The 16,430-nt window shown below is 47.2% G+C and overlaps 7 protein-coding genes across 7 annotated transcripts; 2 read left to right on the top strand and 5 right to left on the bottom strand.

Moving 5' to 3' along the window:
* Nucleotides 1-257: 257 nt before the first annotated feature.
* Nucleotides 258-1,519, top strand: LACBIDRAFT_299686 (uncharacterized protein; the record flags this gene model as incomplete). The annotated part of the gene is made up of 2 exons (XM_001882612.1): nucleotides 258-739; nucleotides 793-1,519. The coding sequence occupies 2 exons, from the start codon at nucleotides 258-260 to the stop codon at nucleotides 1,517-1,519; spliced, it is 1,209 nt and encodes a 402-aa protein (XP_001882647.1).
* A 2,239-nt stretch (nucleotides 1,520-3,758) lies between these two features.
* On the bottom strand, nucleotides 3,759-4,086 carry LACBIDRAFT_299684 (uncharacterized protein; the record flags this gene model as incomplete). Its single annotated transcript, XM_001882471.1, has 3 exons — nucleotides 3,759-3,763; nucleotides 3,819-3,973; nucleotides 4,025-4,086. 3 exons carry the CDS (start codon nucleotides 4,084-4,086, stop codon nucleotides 3,759-3,761), a joined length of 222 nt encoding a protein of 73 aa, XP_001882506.1.
* Nucleotides 4,087-4,345: 259 nt separating this feature from the next.
* Nucleotides 4,346-4,811, bottom strand: LACBIDRAFT_299683 (uncharacterized protein; the record flags this gene model as incomplete). The annotated part of the gene is made up of 4 exons (XM_001882470.1): nucleotides 4,346-4,414; nucleotides 4,470-4,664; nucleotides 4,719-4,742; nucleotides 4,791-4,811. The coding sequence occupies 4 exons, from the start codon at nucleotides 4,809-4,811 to the stop codon at nucleotides 4,346-4,348; spliced, it is 309 nt and encodes a 102-aa protein (XP_001882505.1).
* Nucleotides 4,812-6,720: 1,909 nt separating this feature from the next.
* On the bottom strand, nucleotides 6,721-7,511 carry LACBIDRAFT_299682 (glycoside hydrolase family 61 protein; the record flags this gene model as incomplete). Its single annotated transcript, XM_001882469.1, has 3 exons — nucleotides 6,721-7,071; nucleotides 7,127-7,380; nucleotides 7,436-7,511. 3 exons carry the CDS (start codon nucleotides 7,509-7,511, stop codon nucleotides 6,721-6,723), a joined length of 681 nt encoding a protein of 226 aa, XP_001882504.1.
* Nucleotides 7,512-7,964: 453 nt separating this feature from the next.
* Nucleotides 7,965-11,790, top strand: LACBIDRAFT_328530 (uncharacterized protein; the record flags this gene model as incomplete). Its single annotated transcript, XM_001882611.1, has 11 exons — nucleotides 7,965-8,007; nucleotides 8,064-8,172; nucleotides 8,230-8,409; nucleotides 8,451-8,547; nucleotides 8,648-8,780; nucleotides 9,013-9,151; nucleotides 9,219-9,565; nucleotides 10,124-10,486; nucleotides 10,534-11,008; nucleotides 11,628-11,661; nucleotides 11,764-11,790. The coding sequence occupies 11 exons, from the start codon at nucleotides 7,965-7,967 to the stop codon at nucleotides 11,788-11,790; spliced, it is 1,947 nt and encodes a 648-aa protein (XP_001882646.1).
* Nucleotides 11,791-12,418: 628 nt separating this feature from the next.
* LACBIDRAFT_328529 (uncharacterized protein) lies at nucleotides 12,419-13,789 on the bottom strand (the record flags this gene model as incomplete). Its single annotated transcript, XM_001882468.1, has 8 exons — nucleotides 12,419-12,467; nucleotides 12,494-12,655; nucleotides 12,738-12,807; nucleotides 12,842-12,968; nucleotides 13,102-13,132; nucleotides 13,273-13,310; nucleotides 13,490-13,558; nucleotides 13,634-13,789. The coding sequence occupies 8 exons, from the start codon at nucleotides 13,787-13,789 to the stop codon at nucleotides 12,419-12,421; spliced, it is 702 nt and encodes a 233-aa protein (XP_001882503.1).
* A 223-nt stretch (nucleotides 13,790-14,012) lies between these two features.
* LACBIDRAFT_328528 (uncharacterized protein) lies at nucleotides 14,013-15,789 on the bottom strand (the record flags this gene model as incomplete). The annotated part of the gene is made up of 4 exons (XM_001882467.1): nucleotides 14,013-14,452; nucleotides 15,001-15,020; nucleotides 15,374-15,402; nucleotides 15,466-15,789. The coding sequence occupies 4 exons, from the start codon at nucleotides 15,787-15,789 to the stop codon at nucleotides 14,013-14,015; spliced, it is 813 nt and encodes a 270-aa protein (XP_001882502.1).
* Nucleotides 15,790-16,430: the final 641 nt, after the last annotated feature.

Genomic DNA, 16,430 nt, shown 5'->3' with positions numbered 1-16,430 from the left:
AAAAGATCACAAACTTACTCTGAAGAAATTTCAGTTCATTTTTATGTCATCGCCATAGCAGGCTTTGTGCCCATAGGACTCAGTACTCAGCACTATAGGATTTTTTATTCTTATGTTGCATGAAATACAAGCAAGGTATTTGTTGACATTGGAACAATGTCAAACTCTAGTGGTAAGTGAAGTCTAATATTGGCTGTGCAGACATGTGATGACAATTGCTTGTACACAACTATGCTACTCAATGTTGGCGCCTTGCAATGGTGGGGAACAACACAATCCTCAACACCATCACCCTCCTCTCCGCAACTCTAACAACCTACATCCCACTCCCCTACAACCCAGGTTTCTCCATCAAAAATGTCCTCTCCCTCCCCCAATCCCTCCCCCACTACTCCTCGGAATATGGCACATCTGTGAAAGCCCAACTCGAACTCCTCATGCCCCAATTCTCCATCTTTGGCACGACCCCGTTCCTGATACCAGCACTACCAGCAGCAAGGGTCATTGCTTTGAACTATGCATTGTCGAAAGTGGATTTTGGGACGGGGTACGTGGCATTGAGTGCGGGTAGTGGTGCAGTGGGTGATCTGTTGAGTTTGGGAGTGAGTGCGGTGATGTTGGGTAAGTTGGATGGGGAGTATATGGCTGCTGCAAAGGAGACGGTGGATGTGCTGCTCACTCAGATCCCACGATGGTCAAATGGAGTGATATCACATCGTCCGGATGTTGCTGAGCTTTGGTACCTTCTCCACTCCCTCCATCATTACTGGGTACTAACCTCCTTGCGCCCAGGGCAGACTTCGTATACATGGTCCCACCCTTCCTGGCCTACTACGGCGCAGACACCCAAAATGCCTCAGTCCTCCTCCAATCATACACCCAATGCCAACTCTACCAGCAGGTCCTCCAACCTTCAAGTGGCAGTGCATGGATGCACATCATGGATCCCCAAAACCAAGACACTGGACTCTGGTCAACTGGGAATGGGTGGGCCGCAGCTGGGATGACACGTGTCTTCGCTACATTTCTCAAATCGCCTTTTGCGCAACAACTCAATGGGAGTGCGCAGGTGGATGCAGTGGAGGGGTTGACAGGGTACATCAAGGAGATATTAGATGGCGCGATGAGCTCACCGATGAGCTTTGGGTTGTTGAGGAATTATTTGAACGATACAAGTGGTGATGGACAGGGTTTCCCTGAGATTTCGGGGAGTACGCTGTTGGAAAGTGTAGCGTATCGAAAGGCTGTTCTCTGTCCTGACGTTTTTTCTTCCTCCAACTCCTCCAACTCCACCTCTTCCTCGTCTATGTCCAGTTACATATCCTGGGCTGACAACATCCACGCTGTCCTAGGTGCATACAACGCCTCCGGCAACCCACACATCACAAAAACAGGAATAGCAACCCCAGCAGTGAACACACTGGATTGGCACGACACAACCCCATATACTTCTGGTAGTCCGGAGGGGCAGAATTTCATGGTGTTGATGCAAGGGGCAACCACCCGAGCATCCGGTTAGGACAACTGGTCCCATCGGGGTCGTGGGAGTCAACACGTGCAATCACAAAATGATTGTCACGCCCGCGCTCATTTAGCATGTGCCTTCAACGTTGCTTCAACACACTCCACAGATTCAATTGAAGACCCTTACCATAACACGTAAAATATCTGCCTTGCATGTTGTGTTTTCACTGTAGACAGGCTTTTCAATCGATTTGTTGTTCCTTCCCCCCATTCTCACTGAAAGAAATGCCAAAACCTCGACCTGCAGCTGAAGATCCAAAGGAAATTCAACTCCCTGGCGCTCCTAGGATAACAACCACAATCAATAATATTACTGGGAAGCACAGTATTCAATGTGATCTTTGCAGTACAGACATTTCTCTGACGACAACAGCAAATCCACGGTACTTTCTGCTTCACTGTGGTATGGGACCATGCCTACAAACACGAAAAAATCAAGGTCTTCCACCGCCTCCTCCTCCACCATCTATTGTGCCTTGGATTGTGGTCCTGGAGTGCAAGAAGTTCCTTGCTCAGGTTTGGGTATCAAGTGGCTTCCAGGCTTGATCTGGGAAACTTATCCATATCATCGACATGAGGTGAAAGTGATGGGATGGAAACCTGTCTTGTTTGGAGAAGAAAAAAATGAAATATATCTTCGATCTAAAAGATGCCTCAAAACTATTCTCAGTACAGACTACCCACCTTGCACAGAGTGCAAAATGCTCGAGTATTTGTCTCATTTTATCGAATTTATGGAACATGCTACAGAGGCAAAGAGCCATACACCTAACTGATCTATGTACAGATAAGAATTTGTGACCACTACTGTGACATTTGGATGCATGTGTCAAATCAGGCTAAATCCCATGACCCTGATGGGACCAGTTGACCCAACCGGATGCTCAGGTGGTTGCCCCTTGTGTTGATGTATGTGGCATGGAGGGACTGTGTGTATGCGGAGGTTTGTGGGAATCCATTGGCTGCTAGTTCAGGTGGGACAACAACAACAGCTGGGGCAGCGATGATGACAACGATGGGGAATTCACAAAGGATGGTGAAGAAGCGGATGCATGGTGGGCTGAGGAGAGCTTTGGATATATTTGGCAAGATTTCGGGGTGAACAGCTTCTGGTGGGATTGATTCCTGCCACTTTGATGTTGAACATTGAGTTTTACAGTTGAGCACATTGTTTGCAATGATTTCGGACACTAGCATGTATTTATATGACGTAGTGTGTTCCTCCCATCAAATTCTCGGTTAGATCCATTGAACCAATGGCAGCTCAGAAACATAAGCAAAAAACAGTTGCAAACACAAAAAAAAGGCCTTCTTTGCAGCATTTCGCCCTCCTTTTTTTTATGTAGGATCATATGTTCAGTTCCCCGCAGGGACACTTGTATGAACAAAAAAAATCTGCCATGATCTCGTGTGAGACCACGGCAGAGAAAGCAGATTGATATATGATAAAAGGAATGTAGCGTCATCCACAGAACATAACTGGGGGAAGTGGCCCCAACAGCGAATAGGTAATGGCGACAGTTTACATGAAAAGCTATGAAAGCATAAGTCGAGAATAAACGGCGACGAACAAAATGACATCAGCTTACACATCAATGGCCAAGGAAAACATATAAATGGACAACTTGATTAAAATCTAACTTGAAAAGTCAGTATACACACTGAGGAGCAGATAAATCGAGACCTGATAGACTTACTAACCAGCGTAAAATATGGCAGTTGACAAGGTGAAAGGTGCAGGGTGTACAACAATGTCACACCTGCGAATATACTTAAAAGAATTAGTAGATGACGAAAACAAGAGATAATGTGATACACACATTGTAAGATGGCGACGAAACGTTTCGTGCAACAAGATATGTCGCGAATACAATATATCGTGTCAGGACAATAGAGGGCGGTCGTGCACATGCAATAGTGTTTCCCAGATATTCAGAAATAGGGTCGACACCACATTGCGAGTTTACGCGATCAGACGTGATCCCAGCTCAGTGGAACACGATGAGAGAGCATGTGGGCTCACTGTACTGTGGCAGATGGTGGGGAAGACGCTGGACACAAGAGTGAGTCCAGATATATGACCGAAAATGATGGGGAGGGACTAACCTAGTGCCATAAAAGAGTGTTATCCTGAACACAAAAAGAATCATGTTGATGTCGCTGGGTGACCATGAGCAGAACAGCAGGATAGTGCTCCTTGGACAGCAGAAACATAGAGTAATCAGGATTGATGTCTACACTAGAAGCAAACATGAGCCATCATACATGAGCAAAGACAATGTTAATGGACAAACCTTCGAGATAACCGCATCCACGAGATAGTGTTTTCCGGAAGTTGAAAAATAGGGTTGACGTCGTCGAAGATGGCTGTGAGGGTGACGAAAGGGTGGCTGTGAGTGCAACAGCACTCCTTGGACGTGGCGTAGAGTATTCAGGATGTGTGTCAATGCTGGAAGCAAAGGTGAGTTGTCATGAGCAAAAACAACATCGATCGACAAACCTTGAACACAACGACATCCACGACATAGTGTTTTCCAGAACGCGAAAAAATACGGTTGACATTGTCAAGGGTGGCTGTGAGGGAGGCAGCACTTCATGCTGTTGTATAGCATTCCCCAGATGGCTAAAAATTGAATTTGAGGTGGACAGGGCATGGAGGCGCAGTAAGTCGAAAGAAAAAAAACCAAAAAGGTTAGAGGTGCAGGTGTGATGGAGAATGGTGCTTTCTAAGCATGTAAAGTATCAGCGTGTGAGCAAATAATATACAAGAAAGAACACACCCATGACAGAAACCCCGGGAGCTTGACAGCACAAAGTGCTGTCAATAATCACAATCCCCCAATCGCAAAATATATAATGTGGCGTAGTGCAGTGAGAATTTCTGTCGATACTGGAAGCAAAGGTGAGTCATCATACACAAGTGGAAACTGTGTCAATCAACAAACCTTGCAAAAGGTCACACCAACGGGATAGCATTTTCCGGACTGTGTAAAATCAAGTCGAGACTGTGAGCACCGTCTATGAGTGCATTCCTCAGATGGCAAAAAATCGAATTTGGGCGCAGGGACATGAAATGTGCTGGAAAAAGACAAGGTGGGCACATAAGGAAGTTCGGGATATGTAGGAATGACTGCTGCATTCTACATAGGTAAAGTATCAACATATGAAGAGGCAATACCCAGAAAATAATGTACCATGAGAGAGGCCCCCACAGCTATCTATAAAATAAAAATCATTGGTGACGAAGTGAAGATCTGAGATGGCACCAATTGCAGACAGATGAGCATTGAGGTTGAGCCCCAGTCAAGGTTGAGCCCCAGTCAAGGTTGGAACCCTAAGGCACAGCAGAACGAGAAAAATCAAGTGCACATCTGGGCATGGTCCATGAGCCAAACAATGATGTTGAATACACAAGAAACAACTAACCAAACTATCTGAAAGCTGGCAAAAGGGAAGGCAGAGATAATGGTGCACAAGAGCTTGGTGGTCGGAGAAAAACTTGACAGTGCCTAAAACAGTCTATTGGTCAATGTCATTGAAGCCAAACAAAGATAGACTCACCACGATAAGATGGATGATGTCGATGACAATGAGGGCATCTGCAAAACAAAACAATGAAGGTGAGTACATTGGATAGTGGACAGATGCATGACTGACTCACCAATCAAGGGGAGGTATTACTGGAGGATGGCAACCAAAATGGGCATAATGAAGGCAAAGGGAAGAGGTGAGTTGCATGTTAACTCTGCAAGGCTCTTATATGCTCTAGGTGCCAAGGAAATTCAACAAAGGTTTCGTGAGAGCAAGATACTAGACTGAAAATCGCATCAATCAATAACCGGTAGCAACCCACTAGTGACAATTTCCAGACATGAACATACTAAGCATGGGGAACAAACAGGGAACTCCTCATAACCTGAGATCTACCTAAGCCTGACACCCTAACTACTAGCATATTGAGACCCTTAAGATTCGCATTTCTGAGACTCTCAGCTTAAGTAAATTTCTATGACTCAAATGTTCAGAAAGATATTTTTTGTAATCAAAGAACTCCAAGGAATACTCCTTCTGAACATTTGAGCCATAGATGGCTCAGGAAATCTTAATGACGGTAAACTAAAAGCCCTTCACTGTGAGTTCTAGTCAATGAAACCCATGCAGAGCTTGCCAGAAACATTATTAGTTCCTCTGAGAATAGTGTGATGCAAAGAAAAATTTCCAGGAACACACATTTTGAATAGAAAATTACACCATTGTGCGGAACATTGGCAGAACGCATTGCTGGCAAGGCCCAATTACGTGGGTGATGCTGGTGATTCTGTGGAAATTTGGGATACCACTCACCAAATTTTCAAAGTTGCCATCCTTCCGACACACTCCCCAGCTCTCCTCGAGGTCTTTACCATCCCCCATGAGTTCCGGCGGATTCCAAGTGGAATGTTGGAATTCCAACGGAAACCAGTTGGCTGGAGCCTCAGCCATTTTGGTTTCCAATTCCATGGAAATTCCAACAGGATCCGATGGAATCCAGCAGAAATGGTTGGAATCCAGGAGCCTCCCGGAACAGTTTCCATTGGAATTCCAACCAGATTCCATGGAATGCCAATGGAAAGTGTATTCCAGGATGGAATCCATGGAGGACGTTCCGTATTTCGAGAGTCCGAACTGCCGCCGATCCGCCGATCCGCCTGTCGCCTAAGGCAGCATTGTCACATGCAGATCTTTAGTTCGACTTCGTGCCAGAATAAAATCTACTTGCCAACTATTGGCGTTGACCGGGTCCCCCCAAGGTAGGTGCCAGGATCTCACAAAACCTTGACAAAACCTGAATCAGTAAACGATGCTTCCATTGACCCTCAGTAACCGTGCTTAAAGAGTGAACTTCGCGTCCAAGCCAACATCAACAAATGTTTATTGCAATGATAGCAATGTACTATACATCCTATAATATGAATGACTGGGTATGAATACAACAAGGCGGGATCTAAACAGCAGTCAGAATCGCGAGCGTGCATGTCGTGGGGTGTTGTGGTCAGAGGCATTTTAGATACTGCGGCCGAGCGCAAGTCGCGCATGGCCCTGCTGAAGTGTCGGGGGTACATATCGGTGGTGGTGGGACTGGCTGCTGCCACGGAGGCCAATGGAACGAACGACGAAGAGGCAGACTTGCCCTTCTTGAGCTTGCACATCTTCCCCTTAGACGTCGTCGATGTCCCAGTGGCACCACCGGTCTGGGTTGCCGTTGCCTTTGAAAATGCGGTCGTGGTTGCGTTTCCAGGAGTGGAAGTGCCACCGTTCACAAATGCAGCGACAGGAGGACCGGGGAAGGTGTATGTATGGTGCACAGGCATCGAATACCTGGGAATCAAAGATGCCAGGGTCGTTGTCGCTGCACGCGCCTGGCAAGTGACCACCCAAAGGGTCAGGGACTCCAGTGCCCGATGCGCCAACCATAAGCTGCGAACAGGCGGGGTAAAACTCTGCACCGCCGAGTGATTTGGCGAGATGGAGAGCAATGATTTCGTGGCGGGTGAGGTAGCTTCGGGCCTGGAGTAGTAATTACTATTGAATGAGAACGCTAAAAGGAAACAATGATTCTGACCTGCCATCCGACAATGAGCTTTGCCTCCCCCGGTTCACCCCCTCCGTGTTCGTGGTGGAGAAGTGATCCCGTTGTATTGCCTGTACCAAACTCTACCCCAGTTCGATTCTGCCTACCCTGGATTCTCCCGCGCAGCGCTGCGACACGCATTTGGGCCTGTTCGTTGAGGGATACAGGCTGACCAGGACGACGTTGGCTGGATGCTGGCTGGTTTACAACAGATGACGGCCCCAAGGGACCGGAAACCTGAGATTCTGTCAATGACATGTGAGTATTGTCACCATTCGAAGACAATCCAAAGGGTAATACCTTGCTGAGAAGACCCTTTCTCCACACAGGCAGCAGACCCACAGGTTTGAGCTTGTCCAGGCTGCGCGAAAGACATGTTGCGCCTTGTGATGCCACACTGGAGGCATTGCTGCCATTTCTGGTCAAATTTGTGGGTTAATACTCATTGAAAGGATGAAAGAGTGTTTTGCTGGTCTTACCCGAAGCTCATTGTAATCTGGAGAACCTAGTTCGTGCAGCGCCAGTTTCATGCACTTTGAACAATCACCTTCAGCTTGACGAAGAGGAAAGGTAAGTCCACATCCATCACAAGGGAGTGGCGCTATATCTTCTAGTGGTTGACACTCCGTAGACATAGTGGTGTGAACGTGGAACAATGGAAGGCAAAAAAAGAAAAGGGTGTGACGAGGCAAAATTGGAGGGTGAAACTCAAACGAGTTCTGCACTTCAGGGAAGAGAAATGTAAGCATCGATCAAATCACAAATTAATGTTCGTGTCATACGTTTCTTCCCTCAAATTCATTGCCTCTCCGGATTATACGCAACTATAATGGTTAATAAAACTGGTGTCAACGGTGCCGGTAAAAAGATCTGTGAGCCAAAGTCTTCAATTTTACCAAGTTCAACATACTGAGCTTCAAATTTGAAGACCCACCAGATGATGTCTTCAAAAACGTGCTGTTGACATACTCCAGACACTCTCTCTCGCAGGACCAAAAGTTGGCACGTCTACAAGTAGATCACCACCTTAGCATTGGGTAAGTCCACTAGCAGCGGATCGAGGGGCATTGTTGTTGACAGGCATTGCTATATAGAAAGACCAAGTTGAACGAACTTGAACGCCGATTCAACATTCCATCCGTTCGCAGGAATCGACTAGGAGCAGAAGAAGTCGTTCAGCTTGTTGTTGATGAGGTTGAAAAGGACGTGACACAGAATAATGGCCCGAATTACTTCAAGGCGAAGCTCAAAGACAAAGACGTCAAAGTCCCTCGGTGAGTACCCCTTGAATAGATTCTTTTCAGGTCATTTAAAGTTGTATGCCCCCTGGAAGAGACACCGTTAGGAAGATTATGCGGGAACATTTTCCAGATGGTGCAGAGAAACGATTTCCAGGAAAAAAGAAGTTTAAAGTAAACCGACAGCCACTCTCCGCCCTTGGTCCATATCACGAAATATCAGGAGACGGTCATGAGAAAATTGGTGCCCTGGCATTGCAGATGGGAGGTTTAGGCTTTCCGATATATGCATACCGACTCCCGAGACAAATGGACAGGGCAACTACCACAAATAGATGTTGTTCCTGACAGTCGTTCTCCTGGAGCTGTAGGCCACCTCTATCTCGATTTGCTAGAGAAACTGGGAGGTTAGTTCGATTTTTTCGATTGGAAAGAAAAGAGTTCAGACTCGACATCTTCAGGAATGCCAATGCAATTGGACCTTGATAAGGGGTCCGAAATCGGCTGGCAGGTTGCGTTTCAAGTTGCTCTTCGGTGCATTGTGATATTGGTTCCGAAGCAAGAAGTCAAGTGATGGATTGTTTGTCTTCAGCGAGGCCTTTGCCCCTCAAATTGATCCTGATGTGTATTGCAGCGTAGCACTTCTGAAAAGTGTTCACAACATTATCATCGAGGCATTGTGGCGGTGGCTTCGTGAGAAAGCGGGTTACAATTTGCGAGAAGTCATTCTACAAGGCAAAACTGACCGTCTGATCAATCCTGAGGTCAATTATCACCAGTATGTTTAATCGTTTGAGCATTCTTGAACTTCAGATTCAATCATTTGATCGCTGACATTGTTTTAGGCATTTGTTTTACTGGATTTTTGTTCCACTCATTCAAAGTGCCCTTGACGAGTTCCATGTCTATTGGAATCAGCGCACTGTCCGGTGGCAGTCTGGCAAAGACATGCCATCTGGACACGTCCCTGATGACGCCGCTGCTCATCCTCAGTTTTATGGTGGAATTGACTGCCTCATCCGCTTACCAAAGGATGTCATTTCTGACCTTCGACAATATCTGGCTGATGAAGCAGGGCCCAGAGAGGAATTCCGGCGGTTTTATCCTGAAGATTTTGTGCCTGTTGCCGAGGAGGTATACCTATCTGTTGGCCGCCCAGAGTTATCGCTTCTTACTGCCTGGAGGGTTTTCAGTAAGATGTCTGACGTTATAGAAACAAATTCTTTGTATTAGTATTCCCTGGCCTTGATAGCCATTAAACAGGCTGCAAAATGTGGATATTACACGTCAGCCATCAAATATGTGTAGGATAAGGGAAGATATAATGTATAAAAGATGTATGAAGTGGTTCTATGGAAAGTTGGTCAGTCAATGAGGCAGGGTAGATGGGCGTGCGGTCCAAGACGTCGTTGATCACTATCGATCAATCGATCACTGTTTACCTAGGGTTAGGTCTGGGCCCAGACCTAAAGCTTTTGAAATCAAAATTGAACCGCAGCGCTCCCGCCTACTGTAGTGCCGTGCGAACCAGACAGGCGGACAGGCGGATCGGCGGCGGTTCGGACTCTCGAAATTCGGAACCTTCTGAATCCATGCATTCCATCAGAATTCCGAAGAAATGCAGTGATTGTAGTTGTTATTATAATAACATAGAAATAATTACATGAATAAGGATTGAACCATAGCCTCAAGAGACATCGTGGGAACTGAGAGGAGCATTATTACCACTATGCTATACAACCGTTACAAGGCATAGAACTATCAGTTAATATATGTCGTTTTCGTGTTCACCTTCCCAAACGAGCGTCGGCAAACGCCGACACACGATTTGGTGCCATCAACAACCCTCAACCCTCTTCTTCCTCAACTCCCACCATCCTCCATAACACCCCTCCCTTGCCGCAGCGCCACCACATCGCCCATGGCCACCACCGCCCACTACCGTCGTCAACCGCCCACACCAACCTCAGCACACGCAAACGACGATGGCAACAACGTGCCAATGCCACGTCACCACCCCCAGTAGCCGAACGAGCGCCTGCCGCGTCGACGGCAGGTAGTGAAGACGACGTGGCACGTCCAGAGGGACCGTTGATGTGCCACGTCATCGAAAGTGAGTACACGCCCCCCTCTCATTTCCCTCTTTCACACCGAATGCAGAGGCCACGTCGCCAACGGCGACGTGGCAACCATACGACACACCACCACCATACGGCGACGCGACAACAACGACACAGCACGACGCGACAACAACGACCCACGACGACAATGGACGACGACCAAGCCACGACCACGACCACCACGCACGGATGGATGACAACCAACCCACGACCACAAGACACGACCACCACGCGATTCGCGTGACCACGGCCAGAACACGACAACGACACGACCACGCCCACGACGAGGACGAGGACGACACATCAACGGACCACAACAACAATGACGACACGTCAACGACGAAGCACCACCACGACGCGTCGAAGCACCACCACCACGACCGACAACGCGACAACGACGAGCACGAGCACGACGACGCGTCAACGCGTCAACGACGAAGCACCACCACCACCACGCGTCAACGACCAGGACGAGGACGACGTGTCAACGGCAAGCACGAGTGGTGGGACACCATGTGAGTACCCATCACTCCTCCCTCCATCACTCCACTCCCTCTCCCTCCCTCACTCACTCCCCACCATACCCTCCCTCCCTCACTCACTCCTCACCATACCCTCCCTCCCTCACTCACTCCTCACCTACCCTCCCTCCCTCACTCACTCCCCACCATACCCTCCCTCCCTCACTCACTCCCCACCATACCCTCCCTCCCTCACTCACTCCCCACCATACCCTCCCTCCCTCACTCACTCCCCACCATACCCTCCCTCCCTCACTCACTCCCCACCATACCCTCCCTCCCCCTTATATTAGTTCAATACTTTTTGTACATAGTTATTATCAATGCAATATGTCTGTTCAATGATCACTTTTGTATGAAATTCTAAGGTCTAAGTTACACAAAGTGGTTAGGTAATAGGTGGAGTGATATGTATTGATTATTCAGGGATTGAACTTGGAATCCATTGGAATCTGTTGGAATTCCACTTGGAATCTGAATTGGAATCTGTTGGAATTCCACTTGGAATCTATTGGAATGAACTTGGAATCTGTTGGAATTCCAAGTGGAATTCCAACACTCCACCGGATTCCGCCGTAATCCGCCGGAACTCATGTGGGATGGTAAAGTACAGCTCTCCTCCCACCTCTGGTACTCTTCTACACCAGGTGAGTGTTCTTGACTTGAACACAACTTTTTTTCATACTTACCTTCTTGCAATCTTTCAGACTTCCCTCAGCGTTCACCATTTTCATAGACCCCCATCACAGTCCCTGTCACCAATGGAGCACAAGTGAATTGCAGTTTCCTTGAATTGAAGATTACTCACCATTTCTTAAATAGCCAGGGTCCCGTTGCTAGAGGTTCATGATGTGTCACCGAGTAGCGCATGAAGAGGCAGCTGCATAAGGTGCGTAATTCATCAATTCACATCTGTCTTTACCTACCTGCTTGCAATACCCTCAGATTTCCACTACTGTACCTGCATACATGTCCCATCATCACGCAAGAAACAGATCACCATTGCACTTTGTATTAGTATTTAGAAGTCCAGTCTCGTGACTGGAAAAAAACCGTAACCAGACCGGACCAAGACCACAAAAGACTGGACCTGCGGTTATGGTCTTTTATTTTTGAGATGTTAAGACCGCAAAAAAACCGGTTAACGTGAACCAGTCTTCACCGGTTTGGACCAGTCTTTTGTAGCCCCTTAAATACCCTTTAAAACACGCCCAAGAACATAAAACTTGGTAAAGAATCGAGAGAGATATGAATTAAATGGTAAAATATTTTTGGAAATAGTAGATGTACCAGATTTATTTTATAGAAACACCAATTCCTAACAGAATTTAACGTTCTTGGGCTCGTTTTAAAGCCAGTAGACATGTTAATAAATTTACTGATTCATAATTTTAAAATATTAGCCTAAAGACCGGTCATAGACCGGTTAAAACTGGTGCAGACCGAAACCGGTCTAAAGATCACAAAAAGACCACAGACCGCAGTATTTTGCGGTCCAGTCTGGTCTTTTTGACTTCTGGGAAAAGGGTAGACCGGTTACGGTTACAGTTAAAGCCCCTGGGCATCAAAAGAGCAGACCAGACTGGACTTTCAAACACTACTTTGTATGTCAACCTTTGGAGGAGCTTCTTGCACTGTATTCTAAAATTTTCACAGTGTCAGAAGCCCATCACAAACATGCAATGTGCGACTCAAGTCATCAACACCTTGACTACATGTTCACACTTGGCAAGGGCGCAAAATTGTAGTCGATGACTCGACACAGGCATGACTGCACAGTGTACCAACTCCATCTAGAAAAAGTCATGTAAGTAAATATATTCTCACAGGCTATTTTGGTGGCTACCCTTACAACTTGATGCAGGAATTCCTTCTCTTGTAAACTCTTGAGGAGCAGGAAGGGAGGGTGGATGATGATGGTCGTGAGCAAGGAGATCACTGGCATCTGAATCATCTGTTCCATTATTTTATCTCTGAAATCTATCTATTGAATCAATGAAATTATGAAAATACCGATTGACTTCCACCTCCTCTTTTTGAGTTCAACATATTGATGACTCCAAACATTGAAGAATAAATTTACATACATAGTAGTGGTTGTTTGAGTGACCAGCACATCTGCATAGAGATTTTTAGAAAATTACCTAGTCCACAGAGCCAATGTGCATTGTTTTCTCTGTAAAACATCTGGTCATGCTTGGAAGTTCTCCTCAAAACTAAATATCATGGATGTCAATGTTCTATTCTGAATGATAAACCCTTTATTATTGTGTCTGAATTTCTGCAAGTTCTGGTGCTATAATATTGTACACAGCAATGTGTGGCCTGGGCATGTGCAGGTGTGCAAAAGCTATTCTGTCTGCTGTGCTTCCTCACTGACGATTGATTGGGAAAGGATATCCTTTCCATCTTGTATCATAGCCAACAAGTAATGGACCAAGATTTATTGGCAAACAAAAATCAAAGTACACTTACCAAAGTGTCCTCAGTGTCCTCCTCCATCACCACCCCAGAATACATCGCACTTGGAAGTTCTCCTTGAAACTGAAACAGATAAAGTTACGTATCATGGTCCTATTCAGATAGCTTATCTGATATCCCTCAGGTGCAGTACTTTACCCTCCCCAGGTTATTCCATATGGAATGGATGGAATGGGGGGTGGACTGCACAAATTCCAGATGGATTCCATGGAGTGGGGGATGGATTCCATGGAATGGCTGATGGATTCCATACTTTTCCACATGGATTCCATACTTTTTCCACATGGAATCCATACTTTTTCCACATGGAATCCATACTCTATTCTATATGTTCTATACCATTTTAAGGGTGGAATCCATATGGACTCCATATGGAATCCACATGGAATGACTTTATGAAATAATTCTAAGTCCACATCATATAATCATGGTTTCTATATTCATGAGTCATGGCTGAGCAGGAAAAATTGAAATGTATTAAATAGACTACACAATTATTTTTTACTATTCTCAATATTTAAGGGAGGGGGGAAGACAGGGGGAAGTGATGGAGGGGGGAGGATGTAGTAGAGAGTGAGGGGGGAGGGAGGGGGAAGGAGTGATGGAGGAGAGAGGGAGTGGTGAAGGGAGGGAGTGGTGAAGGGAGGGAGTGGTGAAGGGAGGGAGTGGTGAAGGGAGGGAGTGGTGAAGGGAGGGAGTGGTGAAGGGAGGGAGTGGTGAAGGGAGGGAGTGGTGAAGGGAGGGAGTGGTGAAGGGAGGGAGTGGTGAAGGGAGGGAGTGGTGAAGGGAGGGAGTGGTGAAGGGTGAGGTGGGAATGGATGGAGGGGGGAGCAATGGGAGGGGGAGCAATGGAGGGAGGGGGAGAAATGGGAGGGGGAGCAACAGAGGGAGGGGGAGCAATGAAGGGAGGGGGAATAATGGAAGGGTGGTGGTGAGGAATGTTGGAGGGAGGGGGAGCTTACCTGGGCTCGTCGTTACCCATTTCCGTTCATGCGAGCAGAATCCTCCGTGCGTGGGTGCTCTGGGTCCATGTTTGTGGGCGGTGGGCTCGTTTTGGCGTCCGTGGGCTGGGTTGCCATGGGCGGTCGTGTCGTGGGCGGTTGCGTCGTCTTCGTGGGCGGTTGCATCGTCTTCATGGGTGGTCACGTCATCTTCGTGTCATTGCGTCGTCTTCATGTCATTGCGTCGTCTTCATGTCATTGCGTCGTCTTCATGTCGTTGCGTCATCTTCATGTCGTTGCGTCATCTTCGTGTCATTGCGTCGTCTTTGTGGGTGGTCACATCATCTTCGTGTCGTCGCGTCATCTTCGTGTCGTTGTGTCGTCTTTGTGTCATCGTGTCGTCTTCGTGTCGTCTGCGTGGGCGGTCGTGTCGCCTTCGTGGGCGGTCGTGTCGCCTTCGTGGGCGGTCGTGTCGCCTTCGTGGGCGGTCGTTGACGTCCGTGGGCAGTCATTGACGTCGGCGTGGTGTGGTGCACCCCTGGCTGTAGTTGTTGCCCTACTCACCCACATTATTGCACTTAATGCTTTGCCATTAACCATGCATTCAAGCTAGGGGTCTGCAGCATGCATTGGCACCTGGGCTGGCCTGGGATTTGTTGGGGCAGGCTTTTCATAAACATATATCAATAGTCTCTTATTTCCCTTCAAATATATAAAAGTAAAAGTTCCTCTGTTGAAAAGGTCACAAAACATCAGCACACAACAATTGTAAACAATTCTGAAAGTGTGTTCTGAGGAGATTCTTTGTGCCCTACAGCTTTGTTCCTCATAGAAACAACATCTGAAACTTTACCATATATATATTTTCTAATGTTCTGACACCTTCAAATAGTTTCCCTCTATCAAATCTGACTGAATTGAGCTGGATGGGACAAACCATTTTTGGATGACTTTGGGCCTTAGACGCTGTTGGTACACAGTTGTAAACAACACTTAAGAAAAAGGTAGCTAGCCTACTACATGACATACAGGGAAAGAAACTGTGTAAAAAGGATGTGCTAATATATAATTTGAAAAGAAACATGTAGACCAGCTGTCAATGACCTCAGAACCCATCGTCATCCTGTAGGCATCGTCCTGTGACATAGTTGCTTCATCATCGTCCATTTTGCCATCTGGTGTCATCGCGTGAGCCTTGAACCCATGTGCAGAATCTTCCGGCCTTCTGGGGCACCACAGGCAAGTGATGCTAGCATTGTCTGGTTCCGGCTTTGCACAGAGAAAGATGGGGCGTCCAGGGAGGACGGTGTGGGTAGGTGCCAGTAGAGAGGAGGAGCGGCGGGACATGGGCATTGTGTGTCAGTGTCGTTCACTGGTCGTCCCGTGCTGTTCATATCTTCATTCCATGTTGTTGTTGGGTCGTCGTCATGCCATATCATTGTCGTTGGGTCATACTTGTCCCATGTTGCGTCGTCGTCCTGTGGCCTCCTCCTCCTCCTCGTTGTCCGCTGACGTCGTCCCGTGTCGTCATTGTATTGTCCATTGTTGTGTTCATCGTCCACTGGCATGTTGGCTGTCCATTGGCGTGTTGGCTGTTCCTTGTCATATGACGACGAACAAAGAATGTGTTGTTCAACGTCTGGTTGCCACGTCGCTATCAGCAACATGTCAACTGGGTTGTGTGTGATCATGGGAATGGGAGTGAGGGGATGTGAGCTGACCTTTTAGTGACGTTGGTAAAGGGTGCTTGTCACCCTTCGTGGTGGTAATGCAAGGCAGACGCCTGTGAGTAGTGGGCATGTGTGACCCATTGTTGTTCGCTGGTGGTGGTGGGCTTTCGATGGTGGATCGTCGTCATCGTCGGGCCTTGGCATCATGGACGTCGATGCCATGAGGGTTGACATCAATGTGGCACGCCCAGATGGACCATTGGCGTGCCATGTCAGACAATTGGTGGTGCTGTTGGCATTGAAAATCAAGTGAGGTATGAATGG

The sequence above is a fragment of the Laccaria bicolor genome, genomic scaffold (genome assembly GCF_000143565.1).
Source record: "Laccaria bicolor S238N-H82 LACBIscaffold_17 genomic scaffold, whole genome shotgun sequence".
NCBI classification, from domain to species: domain Eukaryota; kingdom Fungi; phylum Basidiomycota; class Agaricomycetes; order Agaricales; family Hydnangiaceae; genus Laccaria; species Laccaria bicolor.
Note: the sequence above shows the minus strand (reverse complement) of the source record. Positions and strands in the feature narration are given on the sequence as shown.